General features: G+C 42.3%; 2 protein-coding genes across 2 annotated transcripts; both read left to right on the forward strand.

Annotated features, from left to right (window-relative positions):
* The first annotated feature begins 15,901 nt into the window (after positions 1-15,901).
* On the forward strand, positions 15,902-16,948 carry LOC306962764 (E3 ubiquitin-protein ligase RNF19A-like). The gene is made up of 4 exons (XM_079556039.1): positions 15,902-16,001; positions 16,075-16,175; positions 16,252-16,401; positions 16,473-16,948. Exons 1-4 carry the CDS (start codon positions 15,917-15,919, stop codon positions 16,929-16,931), a joined length of 795 nt encoding a protein of 264 aa, XP_079412165.1. The 5' UTR covers positions 15,902-15,916; the 3' UTR covers positions 16,932-16,948.
* A 4,709-nt stretch (positions 16,949-21,657) lies between these two features.
* LOC306963280 (putative E3 ubiquitin-protein ligase RNF144A) lies at positions 21,658-24,446 on the forward strand. Its single transcript, XM_079556802.1, has 4 exons — positions 21,658-21,665; positions 23,251-23,340; positions 23,428-23,568; positions 23,644-24,446. Exons 1-4 carry the CDS (start codon positions 21,660-21,662, stop codon positions 24,094-24,096), a joined length of 690 nt encoding a protein of 229 aa, XP_079412928.1. The 5' UTR covers positions 21,658-21,659; the 3' UTR covers positions 24,097-24,446.
* The last annotated feature ends 445 nt before the right edge of the window (positions 24,447-24,891 follow it).

A 24,891-nucleotide genomic window follows, 5' to 3' on the forward strand; every position in this document is an offset into this window, starting at 1 on the left:
AGACAACAATTAAATGCACTAAGGAAATGTAACACATTACCCTTCTTCTGTAGTGTACATTTTAAAAATAATATGTATTTTTACGTTTTCAGCCAGTGACCAGAGAATTTGGCTGCCAGACTGATCCAGTCATTGTAAGGCATGCAAGTGTCCAGGCCAATGTGAAGCCGAGCAGGCGAAGCAAAGGTGATGTCTCTTTTTATTGTTTATACAGTCATTTTATTTCTAAAAACACTCTGTTTTGTGTAAATGATAATTACGGCCATTTTTAACATGTTTGTTTTTTTTGTTTGTGTTTTGTACAGCTACTCAAGCCCGGACCGCTTACACAAGCGTCGGTTGTGGTACTGAGGACCTGATGGAAATCCCTCTTCCTGACAGTCCCAGAGCAGCCTCTACACCTTTAAAAAGGAGAAGGTGTGAGGTGTCAGCGTCTGACCCCAGCTTCCACATTGATGACAGCGCCAGCACTGTGAACTGTTCAAGGTAAAAAGGAAATCTAGCTTTTTAATAGAAAAAATATATACAGCGTCCTGGTTTTTTGAGGGATGAAATATCCTTTATTTTATATAGCATTCCCACTGAAGTCCCTCCACACAAGGACAAAAAATATATTGTTCACGAGGACCAACTGCTGGAGCTGTTCAGGCGATGTCCTGTCTGCACTGGTCGCTGTGCTGTGGACACCATCACAGTCGGCACACTGCTGCGGGTCACTCAACAGTGTCCTCGCTGTGAGTTCTCCAGTCAGTGGTCCAGTCAGCCCATGGTGAACAACATCCCAGCTGGAAACCTACAGCTCTGTGCTGCTGTGCTGTTCACCGGCTCATCATTTAGCCAGATTTCAAAGGTACAGCACAAATTATTTTGTTTGGATTTTGTTTCCATCTATTATCAGTTGATAACCTATTTTTTCCTTTTATAGTTCTTGAGGGCCTTCAATATTCAGGGACTGTCAGAGCAGTGCTTCTACAGGCATCAGGCAAAGCTCCTCATCCCTACGGTCAACTGGCAGTGGAAGCTGGAGCAGGAGGACCTCATCAGGGAGGCTCTTGAAAGCGGCTCTGTGTCACTGGGCGGGGACATGCGGGCAGATTCACCTGGTAAATACATTTCATTAACATTTATCAGAAGTAAAAGTCAGCTAACGTACAACTTGCATTCGTGTAGGACATTCGGCCAAATATGGCAGTTACACGATGATGAATCTCAGTAATAACAAAGTCATTGACATCCAACTAGTCCAGGTAATGGAATTCAAGGAATGTTTCAATATGTAATTTGGGATCACTCTGTGCATTTCAGCACCTAATTTATTTTTTGTCTTATTAGAGCAATGAGGTTGGAAACAGCGTGCGCATGGAGAAGGAGGGCTTTGTGCGTAGTCTGACTATGCTGGAAGAGAGGGGTGTCAATGTGGAGGCCATTGTGACGGACCGACACACCGGCGTTCAGAAGTTTTTAAGGGAGGAAAAGAAGGAAATCAGGCACTACTTTGACCCATGGCACATGGGAAAGGGTATGCATTTGGGGAATGCTGTGTAATATTATGGTTATTCTGCATTTAGTAAATATGTATTTTAAACTCTAGGAATTGGGAAAAAAATTGATGAGCTCGCAAAGAGAAAGAGCACCCAGGACGCTGGCCAGTGGAGAAAAAGCGTGGTAAATCACCTCTATTGGGCAGCTTCGACTTCCTCCTCGGGACAAGAGGCTGTCGCTAAGTGGACGTCTGTGGCCAACCACATGCAGAATGTGCACACGCACGACAATGCCCTGTTCCCTCGGTGCCTACACGGGCCTCTGGTTGGGGAAGGGTCAAGAGTGTGGCTCAAACCAAGTAAGTTTTGCATTTGTTATCAGTAATACTGGCCCTTTACTCATTGTATTTTATGTACATTTCAAAAATGTAAGGTTGGCATTGTCATTCGAAACAAAAATTGCTTTACAATTATGTCATGGTAATTTACTCTGTAGGCACAGCAGCATGTGAGAGGCTCAGTGACATTGTGTTGGCTCCACGCTTTGTGAAGGATGTGGAGAAAATCAGCCCGGTGTACCACACGTCAACCCTTGAGGCCTTCCACAGCCTGATAATTAGGTTCTCCCCCAAAAGTGCAGGCTTCTCCTTCAGAGGAATGTTAGCAAGGTAATACATACATACATTTAAAAAAAAAAAAAGTTGTGTGAATCTGTACCTAAAAATGTTGTAGGTTGCAAATTGCTGCCCTGCACTACAATGAAAATGCTACAAGGTCACATGCTACAACACTTGAAGGTGTACTGCGGTATGCGATAGTGTACCCAAAGTACAAACGTGGCGACTACACCGTGCGAGCCTTGAAGACCAGAGCTACCTCAGGTATGTCACATTAAAAACAACACAACCAATGCTTTTACAAAGACAAATGTTTTGTGCTTTGTTTACAGTCTACATTGACCAACTAATGGCCCTGCTGTTTGAAAGTGTGGTTGAGGATCCTCTCCCATACCAGGAGCACACAGACAAAGTACCTGTGCCTGAACCACTCTGTGCCCAGTATGAGAGGCCAGACAAGCAGGAGGCTGTGAGCAGGCACAGGTCCAGATTTTTCAAGAGGACATAAGGTGAGCATGTTAAGTTTTGGCTTGATTATTTTGTGTGGCAAATATAATACGTAGATTACATAGCTAGTTTATAATGCTAGACTATAGTGCTAGTTTAGCAAATGTAGAATAAGTAAGGATTAAACAACAAGAAGCTGTGTATTACACAGGTTTACTGCACAACGCAGAGTCAGTTTTTTCAGATGATTTATCTAAAGCGACTTCCACAACAATAGTAGCTTAATTTTTAATCATTACTGTGGAAATTGCTGCAGTGGAGTGATATAGAAGATGATTTTCAGACGAACTGTGCGATTACAGGGAAATAATGCACCAGTTACCATTAGAATTCTCAGATGATTATGGATTGACTGTGGAATATGCATTATTATATTTTCAGACTGGCCTGGCAGTATGGAACAAAATCTTTTCAGAATGCAGACTGTGTTGCCTGAGAGAAGTGGCTAACCATGAACCAAAGTCCAGTGGATGAAAAAAGCCCGTGTATGAGTGGTTTTCTGGATTTTCCAGCTTGAGGTGTGTGCAAGACAGGACTGGCCACTCATTTGAACTGTCATAAGTACCTGTAGGTGAGCACATCACAATATTGCTCAACTCGCATTAAAATTCTAACAAATGTAGCATAGGAGTATTGTATTTTACACCAGTAAGTGGGAGAATCGTTTTTAGTGTTGACCAATAAATGCATTTGTTGACACCTATCATTTTGTTTATATTACTATTTCCCCAAGTGGTTTATATTTCTTCTCATTGAAAACAGTTTTTTGCCTTATTGAGGACTATATTTTAAATGTAAATTAGAATGATGCTAACACATCTTGCACGCAAAAATGTATGCTGAGTTGTAACAGACTTTTCTTGTCCATGCAGAGTCAGAGGTGGAGAAAGAGGTGGAGAAAATGCATGCAAACCATTCTTCATGTCCACTGTATGTATCGGATCACACGGTGATGCATTTGATCAGTATATTGATGACAGACTTCCCTTTTAAAGTAATTCATGTCTTAGTGTGTTTTTTTTTTTATATAACATTTCAATTCACATTTTCAGACGACCTCTCTATCGGGCAAAGAAAGAATGTTTCTGGAAATGGAGGCACATTGGACAAGGACAGTCGCCAACCACATATAGAACGATGGGAGTAAACATTGCAATATGAAGAATTCTATAAGCTGACATGCCACTGGACAACATAGTAGATGAAATCAATGTTCCATGCAAGATTTAATTGTAGACACTGATCAGCAATCCAAGAACAAAATGAAGCCTTTAGCTGTTTCTGTCAGATATTTCACAGGATGGTTTGGTGAGGTAGAACCAGCACCACTTTGTCTCTAGAAGCTGAAAACTTAATGGTGCATGTGTAATTATTTTAGTTGGTATTGCTGGATTGCAGGTTCTATAATGTGATGTCACACTCCCCAGTGGGGAGGCAGGAGCCAGTTTTTCATATTAACTGCATTACACTTTCACAAGTTGCAGCCAAAAAAATAAATGTATGAATTACAAAAATGATCACTAATTTCAGTCACTGGGTCCATTATCTTTCTTATACAAGACCAAACATTTCCTCAAAAATGAAATAATTGTACCTCTATATAACATTATAGGCCTTTAGAACACTAACCTGCAACCCAACAACTGTATAGCCATAAGAATCAACTTTGTCTCCCGTGCATTGAGAAGACCTGCATGTATGCATGCATGCAGCATACTGTACATGAGCTACTGCTACTTGGTTAATTTAAGCCATCCTGTAGCTCAACTGTGGATGCAAGAATTCAGCTTTACTGCTATGTTTTTAATGCCTTTTCCCCTCAAAACTGTAATTATATCAATCTAAAAGGCGTATCAAAGTTTGATGGATGATCGAGCCACATTTAAAAATTCAGTTCAGTGTGTTCTAGTTCTGATTCCAAAAATTAAGTATTAAACAGTCAAGTTCGATATTGTATGGCAAGTATTAATTTAAATTGTATTTGTTCAATTTGTTTATTGCACACATCTAGGTAGACTAAGTGAATAGAGTACCACATGCAGCTTGATCCTCAAATGAAATATAAACTGTCATTATTGATTGATTGATATTGTCGTAGTAAGATTAACAAAAGAAAAATTGCATTGGGTAATTGCAATGTTGTAAAAGCCAGGAAGTACAAAATTAAGTAAGAAAACTTACCAAAAAAATAAGATCTATCATTTTCACTATTTCAACTAAATAAGCATACATGTAAAGACTTTATTATAGCCTTTACTCATCATTTAGTGGTAGTTCAGTGCGTGTGTAACATTGGTTAAACCTGTAATTCACTAAATGTAGTAATAATAGAAATGACTGTGGACCCAAGAGCCTAATGTTACAGACCCTTAGTTAAGCCTTTAGATAAACATGGATGATTTATCTGCTTTATCTTCAATGACCAACCGAAAACTATTTCTAGGACAGTGTTCTTGCACAATATTTATTTTTTTATGTGACATGTTTTGTGCACTTTGCTGTGAGAGAAATAAAATAAAGCTTTGTAATACATATAATCAAGTCTCTATACCTCACACATTCTCTGCTTGTGACACTGAGATACATCTGCAATGTTTATGTAGACCACAGTGAAAAGTCTACATCTAAAATAGATCGGTAGATTCTGAAAGCAGCCAGGACAGTTACGTTTGGTCCCTTAGCTGCGATGCTAACATCGATCTAGCTCAATGCTAAGCCGTTAGCTTTGTAAATGACAGCGGAATCACTAATAAAATAACCCCGCGCCTCAGAGCAGTCTCGGGTACAAGGCCACTGTCTGCCACGATGCCTGTCCTGTGTAAAGAGAGCTGTAGAGCTGTCTCACCATGTTGCTAAATAAGTTAGCTCGCTGTGCTCGAACTTTGTTTACGAGGAGCGTTGCGAGTGCATCATTAGTCAAATGACTCAGGCCTGTCAATCAGACCCCGAAACCCCTCCCACCCCTCACCCCTCCCGCGTGCCCCTTAGTCCTCCAGGCAACGCCCCTTTTCTGTTGAGATTTTCAAATCTGACACTCTCAGGCTGAGCCTCTGGAAGGGGGGGTTAGATACCCTTTAAAAACAATGTTCAAAAGTGGCTCGATGAATGTGAACCTGATGCAAACGAACAAGGTTTATTTGAAACAAACGGAAGCCTACCCCTGGCGGAAACAAATGAAACAAATGGAGTAAATGAACATTGTTTGAACTCAAAGGAAACTGCTGATGAACTGAAACCTTCAGACAGTGCTTCAAATATTGAAACACGTATTTCACTGTCCAAATCGTCTACCACTTCTTCTGCACGTTTAAACGCTGAAGCGGAGCTTGCTGCTTTGGGTGCACGGCAAAAGTTGTTGGAAGAAAGACACTCACTGGAAGAAGAAGAAGAAAGATTAAGAAAAAGGAAAGAGAAACTGCAATTAGAAACGGAAATTGCTGAAAAGGTGGCAACATTGAACGTTCTAAAAACAAGAAGTTCTACAAGTGGAAAGTCATCAAAGGTTTCAAATGCAAAAGCAATGTCAAAAGTGGAATCACAAGTTTTAAAAGCAGCATCACATGTCTCTAATGGAATGAATTCTTATTTTGAAAAGAATAAGTCTAAGAAAACTCTCAATGTTCATGCAGGAGAATTTATTCCAGCAATGCCCGTAAAACAAAATGCAAACAATAATGACGGGAAATACGCTCTCAAATACGCAACAGCTCCCTCTGCTGGACAAAGTTTAGCGCGTCCTCTGGATTTGACCAATACACAGCTTGTGCATGGATCCATTTCAAACACACAAGTAAATGAAGAAGATGTGAAAAATAACAATGAAGTTTTGGGAATCATGAAGAAGCAGAATGAAATAACAACTCTCTTAATTCAGCAGCAATGCCTCGCCGCTCTGCCAAAGCGAGAGATCCCTGTGTTCAATGGTGACCCATTAACGTACCACACCTTCATAAAGGCATTTGAAAATGGTGTCGAGAAAAATACATACAATAATTCAGATCGTCTATATTTCATGGAACAGCACACTAAAGGCCATGCCAGAGAACTGATAAGGAGCTGTCAACACATCAATCCTGACAATGGATACTTGAGAGCAAAAGCTTTATTGAAGGAGCACTTTGGAAATGAACAAAAAGTTGCTGCAGCATACATGGATAAAGCCCTCTCATGGGCCGACATTAAGAACGAAGATGTGAGAGCACTACAAGATTATAGCCTGTTTCTTCGGGGCTGTTGCAATGCTATGGAGGACGTGCAATACCTGCATGATTTGGACATGCCCTCCAATATGCTGAACGTTATAAGAAAGCTTCCTTATAAGCTCAGAGACAAGTGGAGGAGCCGAGCTTGTGATCTGCAAGAACGTCAGGAAAGAAGAGCAAAGTTCAGTGACATTGTAGACTTCATTGAAAAGCAAATAAAAATCCTAACCGATCCAGTCTTTGGCAGTATTCAAGACCCCCCGACAATAACTGGAAAAGGGGCATTCAAACCAAAGTTCCAACCTCGCTCTAAGGGAGCCAGCTTTGCCACTACAGTGGGTCCCACAGAGCAGAAGGCACAGTCTGCAAAGAAGGACGCGAAGGCACCAGAACATAACACGTGTCTCTATTGTGGAGCAGGACATGCACTGGATATGTGTATGCAGTTGGGAAGGATGGCACACGAGAAGAAAATTGTTTTTCTAAAGGAAAAGGGCATTTGCTTCGGTTGCTTGTGTAAAGGACACATGAGCAAGCATTGCCGCAAAAGGATTTCCTGTACCAAGTGTAGCCTTAAACACCCCACTGTCCTCCACAAAGAACCTACACATAGTGCTATGCAGACTGAAAGGAGTGATGAGGTCTCTGTTGACAATACTCTGGTATCGAGTGGCCTTACAGGGGCTGGGGACCAGGATTGCAAGCTGCCAATTGTGCCCGTTCAAGTCAAATCAAAGAAAGGATGCAAAACAGTCACAACTTACGCATTTCTGGACCAAGGGAGCACCGCAGTGTTTTGTACGGAGTCTCTGATGAACAAGCTCAATTTGACAGGAAGAAAAGGAAATATACTTCTCCGGACGATGGGGCAGGAGAAGGTCGTGAGAAGCAACATGGTGTCTGGGCTCGAAGTTGCTGCGCTGGATGGAGAGGAGTTTCTGGAGCTGCCGAAGGCCTACACACAGGAATCCATGCCAGTGTACAAAGGAAATATTCCTACAAAAAGGGATATTAAAATATGGCCTCACCTGAAGCACATCAACTTACCACAAATTGACGCTGGTATAGAGCTCCTGATCGGGACAAATGTGCCAAGGGCCCTGGAGCCGCTAGAAGTGGTATGCAGTGTAAACGGAGGACCATTTGCAACTAGGACAATGCTGGGATGGACTGTCAATGGACCACTTGGAGCCGGCAGCAGAGAGACGGTTGCCTGCAGTCAGCCAGAATTAACTGTCAACAGAGTTTCAGTTGTGAATCTGGACGAGCTGTGGCAGCAGCAATTCAAAAACGATTTCCCAGAGAGCACCATGGATGAAATGCCCGCTCTGTCACGAGATGATCAAAAGTTCCTGGAAAAGGTGACAAACACAGTGAAACAAGTGGATGGCCATTATCAGATCAGCTTACCATTGAAGCAAGGGAACATCAAAATGCCTAATAATCGGAAAGTGGTTGTACAGCGCTTATTACAACTGAAGAGGAGGTTGCAAAAGGATCCAACCTATTTCACTGAGTACAACACCTTTATTAACGACCTTGTGGCTAAAGGCTATGCAGAGATGGTGCCTGAGGAGGAGCTGGATTGTGGCAGTGGCAACGTATGGTATATCCCACACCACGGGGTTTATCATCCCACAAAAAAGAAGCTCAGAGTGGTGTTTGATTGCGGAGCAAGCTGTCAAGGTACCTCGTTAAATGCTCACCTCCTACAAGGCCCAGACCTAACCAGCTCCTTGATTGGTGTGGTGACCCGTTTCAGGAAGGAACCGGTGGTGATAATGGGCGACGTAGAGGCAATGTTCCACCAGGTGTTAGTCACCCCCAACGACCGAGATCTGCTCAGGTTCCTCTGGTGGCAAGATGGTGATATGGAGAAAGCACCTGCTGAGTACCGGATGAGAGTGCATTTGTTTGGGGCCACGTCATCGCCCAGCTGCGCTAACTATGCCCTCAGAAGGTGTGCAGAGGACTACGGCCATCTCTACCGAGAAGAAGCTGCACAAAAGCTCTATCACAGTTTCTACGTAGATGATTGCCTCATATCTGTGGCCACTGAAGAGGAAGCTGTGCTGCTGTATGAGGAGTTGGTCTCACTGTGTTCTAGAGGAGGATTTACTCTCACAAAATGGATGAGCAATAGAGCAGCAGTCTTGGATGTCATCCCTGAAAATCACAGAACAAAGGGCATGGAGATGCTGAATATGGAATTTGATTCTATGCAAGTGGAGAGAGTACTGGGAGTCGAATGGTCCATCAAATCGGATACGTTTAAGTTCAAAGTCCAGATCAAGGAAAGACCACTCACCAGAAGAGGAATGCTCTCGACCATTGCCTCCATATATGATCCCCTTGGGATGCTCAGTCCTGTGATTCTAACTGCCAAAAGGATAATGAGAGACCTGTGCAGGAGAGAAATAGGATGGGATGATCATGTTCCTGACTCCATCGCAAAGCAATGGTTAAAGCTAATACAACAGCTCCCTCTGCTGGACAAATTTGAAGTGGACCGGTGCCTGAAACCACCACACTTTGGAGATGTCTGTACAGCACAGTTGCACCATTTTTGCGATGCAAGTGAAAATGGATACGGAACAGTCACTTACCTGGTATCAAGAAATCAAGACTCAGAACTGCACTCTGCTTTCGTGATGGGGAAATCTCGTGTGGCTCCCCTTAAAACAGTGACTATTCCCAGGATGGAACTCATAGCAGCAACAATGGCAAGCAGAATGGATGTGCTCTGGAAGAAGGAGCTGCAGATGGAACTTGTCAAATCAGTATTTTGGACAGACAGCGAATCAGTCCTTAAATACATTCGAAATGAGACTTCACGGTATAAAGTGTTTGTGGCTAGCCGGGTCTCACAGATTTTGAAAATTTCCAGTGCTGCTCAATGGAGGTATGTGGATACTGCCAGCAACCCAGCAGACATAGCGTCCAGAGGGGTAAAGGTCGAGGCGTTTGTCAAACACGCTACGTGGCTGTCAGGACCTCACTTTCTTTTACGTCCGGAGAGTGAGTGGCCTGTCAGTCCTCAGGACCTTGGACAGCTCCCTCTTGAAGATCCCGAGCTGAAGAAAATTGCTGTGGTGAATGCTGTGCAGACAGAAGAAGAGCCCGTTTCTTATCTGATCCAGTACTTTTCCTCCTGGACACGCCTTAAGACATCAGTGGCGTGGATACTGATAATTAAAAACTGGCTTCTGTCTTGTGTGAAGAAGAGGAGACAATTACACCAGACGCTTACACAGTCGGTACTCACGAACGAGCAGCAGAAATCGTCTGAGGACAAGGAAATGGAAAGATTCAAAAGGACCACCGATGCCCACAGACTCTCAGTGGAGGATTTGGAGAAGGCTGAATTGGCCATTATAAGGTACTGCCAGCAAAGAACGTTTCCAGAGGAACTGGCAAGTCTGGAGAAAGGACAACCAGTAAAAGCTACTAGTCACCTTCGTAAGCTCTGCCCGCAGTTCCTGGATGGAGTCCTGAGAGTTGGAGGTCGTCTCAGCAAACTATCTATGCCTGTGGAGATGAAGCATCCAATTATACTGGCCAAAAGTCTCCATATAACAGAACTCTTACTACAGCATGTACATCGTCAAGTGGGGCATGCAGGCCGTAACCACATGCTATCAAAGCTGAGAGAGCGATACTGGGTAACAGGAGCCAGTACTGCAATAAGGAAGGTGCTGTCAAAATGTGTCACCTGTCGCCGCCTGAATGCTCTGCCAGTTCACCAGCAGATGGCAGACTTGCCTCATGAAAGAATTGTTCCTGATGAGCCACCCTTTACTCGTGTGGGTGTAGATTACTTCGGACCTTTTGAAGTAAAGAGCAGAAGGAGCATGGTGAAGAGGTATGGTGTCATTTTTACCTGCCTGGCCATCAGAGCCATACACATTGAAGTTGCTCCATCGCTAGATACTGACTCTTTTATAAATGCACTCAGGCGCTTTCTTGCACGAAGAGGCCAAGTTCGAGAGCTCCGTTCAGACAATGGCACCAACTTTATAGGAGCAGAGCGGGAGCTGAGAAGTGCTATGGAGCAATGGAATAAGGAGCAGATCAATCAAGTCTTGCTGCAGAGAGGAATAAAATGGAATTTTAATCCACCCACCGGCTCCCATCATGGAGGGGCATGGGAGCGGCTCATAAGATCAGTGCGCAAAGTTCTTAACTCCACCTTGAAAACTCAAAACCTGGATGAGGAAGGACTACAAACTTTGCTGTGTGAGGCTGAAGCAATCATCAATAGTACGCCGATCACTAAAGCCTCTATGGATGTTAACGATCTGGAAGCATTAACTCCTAATCACCTGTTGCATCTGAAGAACTCCCCATCACTGCCACCAGGAGTATTCCAATCCGCAGACATGTATGCGCACAGGAGATGGAAGCAGGTCCAATACATGTCAGACTTATTCTGGAAGAGATGGATTAAGGAGTATTTACCTCAGCTTCAGGAGCGCCAAAGATGGACAGGAACGAAGAGGAATCTCACAGAGGGAGATCTCGTCCTCATTATGGATAATACAGCTCCACGGAACTCATGGCTGGTTGGACGAGTTATACAAACCTTCCCAGACCGAAGAGGACTTGTTCGCCAGGTGAAGATTAAAACACGGACTAGCTGCCTGGATCGGCCCATCACCAAAGTCTGTTTGCTGCAGGAGGCTGAGGCAGATTAGGTGCAGATAGTGCTAGGCCTCAGTGTGGACTTGGATACTTTCTTGGGCACTTTGGATTACTTTTTTTTGCTCTACTCGATTTTTGTGGATTACTTTTTTTTGTGACTCTGACACAGACTATGAACTAGTTTTGGTCATCTGGACGTGACTCTCTAACTCTTGACTTTATTATTCAGGAAGATTTCAAATCGGACTGTTATGGACATTTAATGATTAATTCATTCTTGCTTTTTCGTTTATGCCTCCTATGCTAGTCAAAGTATTGTTGGTAATTATTGTGTAATAATTAAGGGGCTGGTTGTGTAGGAGCCATAATTGAAGTAAGGGCGCTGTCACTATGACTGGGTTGTGACGTGCGGGGTTCGAGGTCACGTGTTCACGGGCGGAGTTTTCTTAAGGCGCTCACCTCTGTTTTTTGTGAATGAAACCAGTAGTAGAGAGAGGGGGGCCGGGGTCGCCGTAGTTTTTGTTGACCGTTCGTTCGTTCGTTTGTTGGTCTAACACATTATTTCACCTGGACTACATGCAATACGTGCGCACTGTAACATCTGCTTTGTATGTTAACCAAAGACACTCTTTTAATTAAATGCAACTCAAACGCATTTGGTTGAACTCTGTGCTTCTGTGATACCCAAGCAGCGCGTCATACAACTAGACCGAACCCAAGGTTTTTCCCTCTCCAGCGACAATAGGACTTTGAGTCGCTACAGGTGGTTTTCCACAACCTCATCGAGTTTGCAATGAAGGCTCTTAGAGTCCTGTTGATGTTTTGTCAAGACTTGCATGAACAGAGGCCTCTGACATTTCCGCTGAATAATGGTGAGGGAACATGTTTTATCAAAATGTCTTGAATGCATTGAGATACTGGGTGAAAATCCGGCTGCCAAGAATGATGAAGTCAAGTCTCATGTGTGCTTGTATGTCTGGACCTGGAAGTGATTTCCCAATATCATACTCGATGACTGACGGGATTGGCTTGTCCCTGCTGAGCTGGTAGATGGGGACTCTGTCCTCAACAGCCACATGGTGAATCCAGTGGAGTGATGTGTTTCCTCTTGTAAGCGACTGGTGATGGGCTTTTTTTGAACCACCATACAGTAATACATTATTTATATAATAAGCAAAAGCTGATAGGCGTCGTTCTCTTCCCCTTAATGCAACAGCAGCAGCTACACAGGTCGAAAGTTGTGACTGGTTTGTTATTGTGTTAAATAGGGTAAAAAGAAATGGTGACATCTTCTGTAGATCTGCCGAAATATTTTCAAAGGAAAATGCTTTTAAAGAGGGGCTATTATGCTTTTTTTAATCACATTGCACCAGTCTATAGCACACTACAATGATGACGAAACCTTCTGTTGGTCTTGTGGATGTTGTGGCTAAGAAAAATGCTAAAAGCAAAGTAGTTCTTAGAGCCTTTATTAGCACAAGATGACAGCGTGAAGACAGTCGCAGAGAGTCTGCCGGTAAAACAAAACAACCAGCTTTTATACCAAAGGGGCTGATCTATAAGGTCTACATCAAAGCATCCTTTAGTAAACAGATTACAAATGGGCATCCTGCTTTACGACAAGTTTATGACTGTAATTTCCCTAAAAGCAGTCTCCTGATTTCCTTGGTCACTCAGGTCAGCTTAGGTCAGTTGGAGGTCAGATGAGATAGCAGAGAAACAACTGTTATTTCACTTTAATGTGAGACACGGCAGGTGAAAGTATTGATTTTTCACGTAGTGGTCGAAGTGGAGATTTTTATCTATTTTCCTCCCTTTACATCTTAGTTTTCATGTCAGATATAAAAATAACAAAACTCACCCCGCATGATGTTTATTTTATGATGTTTTGTCGCCTGCGAGGTGGGGGCAACCCGGAAGTAGCTGCTGCGCTGCGTAGAAAGTCTGTCTTTCAAGCGGGTTTTCATTCATAAATATTGACAAATTTTACATCCACGTGTCCTGCTTAGGGTCCCTGTGATGACGCTTTCACCCAAATATGGTATTATTCCTCCTACGAGAGGCCCGGTGCGGAAAAGTCGGAGAACGGGCCGCGCATGCGCACTCGCTACAAAACTTCAGGGCTGGTGTTCACTGAATGAAAAAAAGCCGCACTCGGGCAACGAGGGAACCCTTATAGAAGCTCCCACAGACTCCAAACTTTACAGTCTGAGACCTAACAATATTTTGAAGGTTTTTTCAGACAGTTTTTTTAATATCTAATTCCTAGCCTGATTTATTCAACTTTGAAACCAAAAAAACAGGCGGAATTTGAGTTTTTACAGATTTTTTCACTGATGATTAGTTTATTGAAAAACTAAACAAAATATCCAAAATCCCCTCTGAAAAAATCTTCGTTACTAATATGTCAATAAAATAAAACCATAAATTTTAATCTGGCTCAATTCATTATTTTGATTTCGTTGCCCAACATATAGACCATTTTGGCCATTTTAATGCTCAAAATGCCTTATTTTTATGTGAAAACATAAAATGACAGAAAAAGTGCAATACATTTTTGTCTCATATTTATATCTGTGATGTTCAGCAAAAGTTTCAAATTGACATCTCTACATTTATTTTTTTCCCCTATTCACCTGCAGTGTCTCACCTTAAGAACATATTATATTATATAGAAAACAAGAAGACACATATTTCCACAGTCTGTAAATGCAGTAAATTAGAATAACTGCCTTGTATAAAATGTCTCTCTCAAAATGGCTGTAGTGAATGTCTTGAAATTGGCCTCTGTCTCTTTAAGAACCTCTGACCCTTTCCGACACGCCCCCTCCACACGCTGTCTGTGGCATCAGTGGGGAGGGGGTTCTGCTGAGGAGCAGTGGTTGGTTACTCGGCTGGTGACGAAAGCTCGGAGGCGTCTCCAGGAGGTGGGGGCGTTCCTAGGAGGACTCAGGCAAACCTATCCCTAAAATGGCAGAGTTTTTACAGATTACTCAAAAATACGCGAATGTGCCAAGGCAACACTTCAGGCATGTTTTTAATGAGGGAATGACATGATAACATGATGTAAAGCTTGAAAAAGTCGATTTTGCATAGCACCCCCCCTTTAAGTCATCTGCTGAAGACTTCCACAACACAAAACCCTTACATGGGTTACAAAGCACTTTCGCCTCGTCTTCTACAACACGAATAATGTGGTGTTTTACTTCTGAAAACAGTTCATGGTGTCTAACCAGAATATTGGCAGCCATTCTCAGTTTTCCTTTTGCCATGTTTTCAATTATTCCAGCAACATCTGTGGGACACTTTACCCTGTCCTCTCTTTTAGATGGGCAACAAATGACAACCTGTTGAGCAGAAAAATGGGAGAGATAAAAATGTGTTAGAACATTAGTTAGAGGTCAACATTATTCACTTTTACAACTACCCACTGTTTGTCTCTACATCATGCTGTTTCCATACAACTCCTCCCATTGACCCTTTCACGAAACTACTGCCGTGTCAATGACACAATCAGAAAATATTATCCACACAGTTTTGTATTACACATGTAAAATGTTTGACAATAATTTGGTCACAGACTGGGCAGACATCTTATTATATCATATTTAAGAAGGCCAATTCAGACTAAACCCCCTCCCCAACCCATGCACAAACGTAAAATGCAAGTAAACTTACAAGATGCATTGTTAGATAATTACTGAAGAAAAATATAGTTCTGTTTTGTACTTACTTCTACCGTACTCTGTCGTTGTGGCATATCAGCGGATGGTCGCGGGTATTTCTTCACTTCAGCCTGAGCTGTTGGTGTTGTTGGTTTTGGACACAGTTTTTTCGTTGACCTTGTTGGAGTTTTAGATGGTGTAAAATCATTCTGCCGTTAAAGTGAGGGCGCGTCTTCTGGCGTCCCGTCTCTTGCCATTTTCTTAAGGTGTCAATATATATAATATTATATTTGGCGCTCCTTCCGTATGAAGACCAAAGCAGTGGGATGTAGACGCTTGGCTCCCCGGACAGGAGAAGAGTTTCTAGGAGCGCCAAGTGGTATCTTTTTGTTATGGTGGATTTTGCATTTGGGTTGATCTCTGATGTTTTGCTCTGTCAACAAAACATCTCCTAAAACCAGCAACCTGTTTCCACATTATAACGCGCTTGTCTCCGCCTGTCATGTGTCGTGTGTTTCCGTATACTAGTACAAGTGTCCCGAAGGTTTTTGTTTGGGGCAGAGGCACCACTGCTTTGGTTTGCGTTGTTGACACATCCTCTAGCCAACAAATGCCATGTAAAAAGGCAGTTTAATCCATACGCCTATTGTCGATCAGTTTAAATGTTTGAGTGAGCAAAACCAGGTTGCTATTGACGACCCTGACTGAAACCCCACGGCCCGCCACTGAGTAAAGCATTTAAACATGCTCAAGTCATTTTTTAAATTTATATTGTGTTTTTTAGGTAAAGAGGCTGCTTTGAAATGGGATCTACTGATACACATGAAAAATGCTACAACCCTCAGGACCCCACCCTGACGTTTGTGGATGCAGACGATGATCACGACTGTGAGTTTCTCAGACTAAGAGTTTTTAGTTCTTTCATCAGTCTTTACAGTTTTGTGTTATCTGTTTGTTTTAGTTGAATGTGACGGCTACACTTCCAAACGAGCGAAGATGTCCTGTGGTCACACGGTCACTCCGACCTCTCTCACACGCTGGTGTCAGAGGCAGCTCAAGGAAGTCAGTCCACGTCCTGTCCAGCAATAAGTTCATAATTTTGTATTAAATCATCATTATTGATATCTTTATATTTAAGGGTAAAAACAAACTGGAGTGTGGTGTCTGCAAGACAAAGTGGTCTCTCGACGAAGTGTTTAAAATGGCTCTTTTGACGGATGAAGAGAAAACATCCTTTGAGAGCACCCTGTTTAAGAACTTTGCAGTCAGTGATCTGAAAACCAAATCTGTGAGTTAACAGAGTGTAAACTCCAACTCCAGTATGTGGCTTGTGCTAAGGTGTTCTTTGTCTCTCCACAGTGCCCCGGCTGCAAGTCTCAGATTATGAGGAAGGATCCCAAAAACCTCTGTGTGCGCTGTCCCCGATGTACAGCGGATCGAGGAGCTGCTTTTGATTTCTGCTGGCAGTGTCTGAAGAAGTGGAGAGGTCCTGCTTATCGTTCAAACCGCTGCGATAATCCAGAATGTGTCTGCCAGGCTTTGGTCACTCTGCAAACCTGTAAAGTGATTGAATTTAAAGAAGTGAAGGGAGTTGTAGACTGCCCCTCTATCCGCGCCTGTCCCATATGTGGGACGTTGGTGGAGCACAACTCACTTAGATGTAAGAATGTCATATGTCCCGACTGTAAGGTGGAGTTCTGCTTTGTGTGTCTGAAACTCACCAAAGATTGTTCTGGTGTGAGAGGCTCATATTATTCAGCATGTGCCACTCAAGTAGCACCTAGACAGACATCCATCCCTGTCAAGGAAACTATTTGATCTTTACTTTTAATAATGAAATTCAAAACGAAATTCAATGTGAAAAACATTCATTTTCATGTGATTGATGTATGGACAACCTTTGGCCCCTCTGCAGTGCCTCTTCGATCCCCAGACCCCACTTGGGAGTGGCTGCAATATATAATGTGCCTTTGTCACAATACCAAGTAACAATACTTAATCAGAGTAGGCCCCCCATCAAAGTTTCAAAAATATAAAATTATTATTATTATTATTATTATTATTATTATTATTATTATTATTATTATTATTTCAATTCAAAAGATTTATTGTAAATTCTCATCAGAATCGAAATATTAAATCTAGATCTATTTCACACTCAAATCATCAATAAAATAATTTTGGACAAAACAAAACACATTGATTAAGACGCAACACAATAAGATGTTACTGTATCTGCTTGTGCTGTGTGGTGTTTTGGGAGTTTTCAATGATTGCTTTGGACCTGCAATTATCTTTCTTGTATCTCTGCATGTCTTTAATAAAATCACTCTGAAACCAAAAGTACAAACTCAGTGACTCAGTGCTTTGTGCTGGGTTTTTCAACTGGCCTTTACCCATAGTTGCAGTTTTCTTCATGTAGTAATGAGTCACAGTGAAACTCGAAGTAAATTCACACTGCAGGGTCTGAGGGTGAGTGCTGGTTTGGAGCCGTCTTACAGTGCCTCTCCAAAGTATTCATACACCTTGAATCTTTGCACATTTTGTCATGTTCACAACCCTAAACATGAAGATTTTATTTTGATTTTTTTACTGAACGTTCACACACAAGTAACAGACAACTGTGAAGTGAAAGCAAAATGATACATGATTCTGTTATTTTTCAAAAAATAGAAAAGTGAAAAGTGGGGCTTGCATAAGTATTCATACAGTATGAATGAATACTTTGTGGAACCCCCTTTTGCTGTAATAACAGCACAAGTCTTTTGGGGTCTGACTCTACAAGATTTGCACATGTAGAGACTGACATTTTAGCCCATTCCTCTTTACAAAACAACTCAAGCTCTGTCACATTAGAAGGAGAGCGTTTGTGAACAGCAGTTTTCAGATTATTCCACAGATTTTCAATAGGATTTAGGTCAGGACTTTGACTGGGCCATTCTAACACATTAATATGTTTTTATTGAACCATTCCATTGTAGATTTAGCTTTGTGTTTCGGGTCATTGTCCTGCTGAAGGTGAATCTCCGCCCCAGCCTCAGTTCTCTTGCTGACTCAGCAGGTTTTCCTCCAAAATGTCCCTGTATTTGGCTCCATTCATCTTCCCAACTATTCTTACAGTCTCCCCAGTCCCCGCTGAGGAAAAGCAGCCCCACAGCATGATGCCCCCCCCCGTATATTTGACACTGGGGATGGTGCACTCAGGACAATGAGCAGTGTCAGGTTTGCTCCATACATCACGTTTTGCATCTGGGCCAAAAAGTTACATTTTTCTCTCATCTGACCAAAGCTCCTTCTTCCACATGGAGCTGTGTCCTCCATGTGACTTCTAGCAAACTTCAAACGGGATTTCTTATGGCCTCCTTTCAATAATGGCTTTCTTCTTCCACTCGTCCATGAAGGCCAGATTTATGTAGATACGACTTATAGTTGTCCCATGTCCAGATTCCCCCAGCTCAGCGGCAGGACTTCACAGCTCCTCCAGAGTTATCATGGGGCACTTGGTTGTATTTCTTACCAGTGTCTCCTTGTTCAGTTTGTTAGTTTAGGTGAACGACCACGTCTTGGTAAGTCTGCAGTGGTGCTTTACTCTTTCCATTTCCGAACAATGGATTGAACAGTTGCTCCGGGAGATGTTTAAATCTTGGGAAATCTTTGTATAACTTAACGCTGCTTTAAACTTCTCCACAGCTTTATCCCTGACATCTCTGGTGCTCCTTGACCTTCATGATGTTGTTTAGTGACCAATACACTCCGACCACAGCTCCGAGGGCCTAAAAGAACAGCTGAAATTATACTGAGAGTGGATTACACACAGCTGGCCTCTATTTAACCGTTAGGCCAAGGTGTGAGCATTCTGTCGTCATTAGGAATGTTTTAAAGGCAATTTAATGCACTCAGAAAATGCTGTATGAATACTTATGCAAGCTCCACTTTTCACTTTTCTATTTTTTGAAAAATAACAGAATCATGTATCATTTTGCTTTCACTTCACAGTTGTCTGTTACTTTACGTTCAGTAAAAAAATCAAAATAAAATCTTTATGTTTAGGGTTGTAAACATGACAAAATGTGCAAAAGTTCAAGGTGTATGAATACTTTCGAGAGGCACTGTATCTTCTTTTTCTTCTTTTGTGCATAGGCATAATGAATATACAAAGATTCAAATGAATTCATTCATGTGACCAGTCTAAAACAAATAATTGAGAAACTGCTGTGAATATTTTTTATTTATTCATTGGTTTATTTGGTCGGGAAGATGCATGTTAATGAACATACATGTATACATGCATGTTAACATGCCACACTGGATTGTCCTACACTCACACTCACAAACACACTCTCAATCGCCTGGCCTATTGTACATGTTTATAATGAACACATTATTCATGTAAAAGAAATTCTGAAATGAGTTCAATTTCTTCTGGACATATTTGACCACATTTATCACATTTCAACCTTTTAACTCCAGTTTTGCAAAAGCACAATGAACATTTCCAAACTGTACAAGTTTGTAAGTTTGGGGTCATGTACAAGTACCATGATCCTGTTTATCAGTCCAATTCAGTAATTGATAAAGCACGGGGACTGAGCGGTTAGCACTCCTGCCTCACAACAAGAAGGTCCTGGGTTTAAATCTTGGGTGGAGTTTTTTATGTTTCTCTCCCTGTGTCTGGATGGGTTTTACACCAGGTGCCTCCATTTCCCCATCAACCAAAGCAGGTTAACAGGTCCATCCTCGTGATTCTGATCTTCAGACACGTGTGTGAGACGGTGCTAGTAGGGTGGTTTTAATTCCCCCGTCACATGACTTTGTTGCCCAACTCCCCCTGGTTAAGCACAATCAGCGCACCTGTGATAAGGATAAAAGCGAAAGTACGGGAGGAGGACACACGGGCGAGACTCAGGATGCCTGGCCGAGGCAAGACGGACTGGCCATGACACATGGGCTGTAGACGGAGTGTGACGCAGCAGCAGACTCACAGGCTTACGTGTCCCAAGGCCCCCTTCCTGGGGGCTGGCTTGACTGATATGAACCTTTTATGCGTATTGTTTTTTTTATCCTTCTGTTTTAACTGTATTTTATGTCTATATCATAGGCCTATTAAATTGTATTTTAATCCAGATGCAAATGCAGAGGACACATTTCCCTATTGGGACAATGAAGTGCACCTTAACCTTAACAACCATCCATCCATCCATCCATCCATCCATCCATCCATCCATCCATCCACTTCCATGGGGGCTGTTGGAGATGCCCAAATCACACTGCACCTATGGCTCCTCCTGCAGGTGGTGGGTCCACAGGAGGACGGCCTCATGGTTCTAACCTGGGCCTGTTGGTCTCTCATAAGGGGCGTCTGAACCTTAACATAGTAAAAATACTAAAGTACAGTTGCACAATAAGACAATGTCGAGTTATCCAAACTAGTTAAACACCAGGTGTGTTATCAGCAGTGTTTGGAATAACGCCGTTTAAAAGAACGGCGTTAGGTAACGGCGTTATTTTTTCAGTAACGGAGTAATCTAATTCATTACTCTCCTCGTCGTTACAACGCCGTTATCGTTACTGGGTAAACAAAGTGGCACGTTACAATTGGGCTGAATGAAGCGCCGCGGTGTCAGCATGGGGAGAGCAGTGGAGAGGGTGGGCGGAGTCTGACGGAGCAGAACACGCACATCTGACTGTCCGTGCAGAGTACTGCATCGCGCTCTCTGCTCCATAAACTACTTGTGTCCCCGACCCGCGGCTTGTCATCCCCACAGCGCGGTGCAGCCGCAGGGGAGAATCAAGTTGGTGATAATTGATCAGTAGTGTTGGAACTTATTTTTAACCCAAAGACGCAGTGGACGCGGTGGAGACACGTCTTTCTCCCTCTCTCTCTCAGCGCCTTTCTTCTTCCTCTCTCCCCGCTCTCCGCTCCATAGAACAGTGCAAGGCCACTAACCTTCTGGGGCATGTAAACTTATATTTGCTGTCGATTGTTTCACGGAGAGACATCATGCTTGTGCGTAAAGTCTGCCCTGATCGTTGGCACATGTTACTCTTGTTCCTCCCCATTCTCTTTGAATACGGCCATATTCCTACATTAATAAAACAGCGGCGCAAATACAATACCACTCAGTCACAGGGGCCTCCCCCACTCACCCCCCATTCAGTTCATTCAGTTACTATGAACATCTTTGAACATCTTTGAACACCTGTCTGTTCTAACCATTTCAATTGACTTGTGAAAACAGCAACAACAAAAAAACAAAATTCTTTGACATATAGCAACACAAATAGTTACTTTCCCTGGTAACGAGTTACTTTTATTATAGAGTAATTCAGTTACTAACTCAGTTACTTTTTGGAACAAGTAGTGAGTAACTATAACTAATTACTTTTTAAAAGTAACGTTCCCAACACTGGTTATCAGCCATAGTGGTTATTTATTATGAATCAATTTATATTTGTACGGTTAATATAATAACAGTTGCATCACAAAAGTAGCTGATTGGATCAAACTAAAGTCCTGTTGACTTCACATCTGTTCCAGTCTTGTGTATGGAATACACTGCGTTCCAAATTATTATGCAAATTGGATTTTTGTGTCAAAAAGATAAAAAAAAATAATAATAATAATGAAACTCATGGATGGTGTCGTGTCTTGGGGCTCTATGAATCACTGACATAAATCTCAGAGACCTGGGATGATTAATTTTCAGGTTAAGCCCAGTTAAGGGAAAAACTACTGAAAAAGGGTGTTCCACTTTATTATGCAGATCATCATTTTCAAGCAATATGGTAAAGAAAAAGGGTCTTTCTGCTGATGAAAAGCGTGAAATAGTTGAATGCCTTGGTCTAGGTATGAAAACCTTCGATATTTCATGAAAGATTAAGTGTAATCATCGTACTGATAAGAGATGTGTGGATGATTCAGACACACTCAGGTTTGTGCAGATAAAGGCACAATATGGACGGTTTCTGCCAGACAAACACATCAGATTAGGAGAACAGCTGCTACAAAGCAGCATACAGGTATTTGAAGCTGCTGGTGCCTCTGGAGTCTCCCGAACATCAAGGTGTAGGACCCTCCAGAGGCTGCAGTTGTGCATAAACCTTCTATCCGGGCCTCCCCTAAACTGTTCATTGAAGCTGATGAACAGAAACGGCTGCAGTGGCTCAGAAATACATGAGGACTCATTTTCAAACAGTCTTGTTCACTGATGAGGCCGTGTAACCCTGGATGGTCAAAACAATGGAGTAGTGAATGGTTGGTGAATGACCACAATGTCCCAACAAGGCTGTGACGTCAGTAAGGAGGGGGCGGAGTCATGTTTTGGGCCAGAATCATAGTGAGAGAGCTGGTCGGCCCCTTTAGGCCCTTTTAGGCTCCCTGAAGGTGTGAAAATGACCTTTGAAAAATATGTGGAGTTTCTGACTGACAACTGTCTTCTAAGCTACAAAATGAAGAGCCGTGTTTTCTCTAACAAAATCCTCTTCATCATGACAACGCACCATGTCCTGCTGTAAAGAATACCTCTGCATCACTGGCTGCTATGGGCATAAAAGGAGAGAAACCCATGATGTGGACCCCCTCCTTTCCTGACCTCAACCCTGTTGAGAACATTTGGAGCCTCAACAAAAAAAACTTCTATGAGGGTGGGAGGCAGTTTTCATCCAAACAGCAGCTCTGGGAGGCTATTCTGACGTCCTGCAAAGAAATCCAAGCAGAAACTGTCCAAAAACGTACAATTTGAAGGGATTTAAGAATTTTGAAGCTGCTATCACACAAGGGCTCCTATGTTAAAATATAACTTGACCTGTTAATATTTTTTTGATTGAAATAGCTTTTGATTTCAGTAAATATGACCTCCTAATGCTACAAATACAACAAATGACCATTTTCAGTTAATTACAAGCTTTAAAATGTATTGAAACGATGAGTTGCATAATAATTTGGAACACTGGATTTTGAGGTTTTTACTATATTTATTTTTGAAAAAAATACTGTTATCACTAGGAAATTTTTTCCACCACATTTAAATGATCCTCTACCAGTTAAAGACTTAAAAATTATGCTGACTCTCATTTGAGTTGACAATTTAGAAAATCTTAGAAAAATGTCATTTGCATAATAATTTGGAACGCAGTGTACAGCTCTAAGCGAGCGCGGATGTCCTGTGGTCACACGGTCACTCCAGAATCTCTCACTGACTGGTGCAACAGGCAACTGGACGATGAGGTGAGTCATATCTATTGACACAGTCATCAATATTTTTAATTCATAATGAATTAACAAAGCATCTGTCACTGTTTTTTCAACTACAAGAAAAAGAGTCAGCTTGGATGTGGCAAGTGTAAGGCTGAATGGTCCTTTGAAGAAGTGTCTAAATTGGTGATGGAGAAACAGGGGCCAGTTTTTGATGAAAAACTGTTTAAAAACACTTTTAAACAGAGTCAAGTCAAATCCGTGAGTTGCAACATTCTCCTCAGCTCCTGCTGGTGAATAAACTCAAAATAACTCTTGGTGATTCTGTCTCCACAGTGTCCAGGCTGCAAGTACTATGTTCAAAGGAAGGACAACACCAACCTGTCGGTGCATTGTCTCACATGCTCGGCTCAGAAGGGGAAGTGTTATGAGTTCTGTTGGCAGTGTCTGAGAGAGTGGAAAGGCCGTCGTCCTCGCTCTGACAAATGTGAGAATGATGGATGTACAAATGAAGCTCTGGATGTGTTGAGAGCCTGTAAGTTTATTGAGTTTAAAAATGTGAAGGGTGTGACTGGTGTCCCTTCAGTGCGCGCCTGTCCCACCTGCGGGTGTGTGGTGGAGCACAGCAGCGAGAAGTGTAAGAACATAGTGTGTCCTGACTGTAAAGTAGTGTTCTGCTTTGTGTGTCTGAAACCCATGAGTGAGTGTTCTGGAAAGACAAAGGCATATTACGGACCCTGCTCTGATGGTGTAGCTCCCAGACAGACCTCTATCCCTGTCAGGCGCTAGGCTATAGGTCTGATAGCCCGAGTGGACCGGAAGCTCCCAAAGCATTGTCCAGCACGGGGCCTCGAAGGTTGACCACACATCCAATACTTACACATATAAACTGATCTGGGATTAAAGAAACATTTACTGATTGAATGAATCCTGCATTTGACAGAAATCAAACAAAAACAGTCTTTTGAAAAAAGACCATTCTTGAAATGTTTTATTTGTGTACCAGCTTATAATCAAATCTGTTTGTTGTATTGTAAATTGTAGCCGACTTTATATGCTGTGCAATCAGTGTAATTGTTCTGTCATAGTTTAAATAGACGCTCTGCACAGCTAAGAAGGCGACAGGAGCGTAAGAGAGGAGGATAAATAAAGAGAAGCTCCCACACACTGTCTCACTCTTGTTTCCTTTTACTGATGCAACATCTCGGTCAAGCATCGACAAATAGTTTTTGCACAGATAAAATCACAATGTGCTGCACAGATTCAGAAAACTTTACAATTGATTTGAAGCAAACCTGAAGCATTTCACAAACACATGACAAACAGTCCAAGAGTTCAGACATGAGTAGAGGCTCAAGATAAACAAGAATCCATAACAGTAATAAAACAAAATATAGCCGCAAGCGGCGATTATCGGCCCTCGCCGACCGCCCTGCCCCCTTTTGTCTCCCTCAATCTAAATTTATGGTATTGCTACTGCCTTTATGTTTGACAATGCTGAGAACTCTCCGGGTACTCCGGTTTCCCCTACCACTAAAAACATGTGCAATAGGTGAATCCTCCATCCAGGTGATTCTGACCATC

Source organism: Gobius niger (genome assembly GCF_951799975.1).
Source record: "Gobius niger genome assembly, chromosome: 5".
Taxonomy (NCBI): domain Eukaryota; kingdom Metazoa; phylum Chordata; class Actinopteri; order Gobiiformes; family Gobiidae; genus Gobius; species Gobius niger.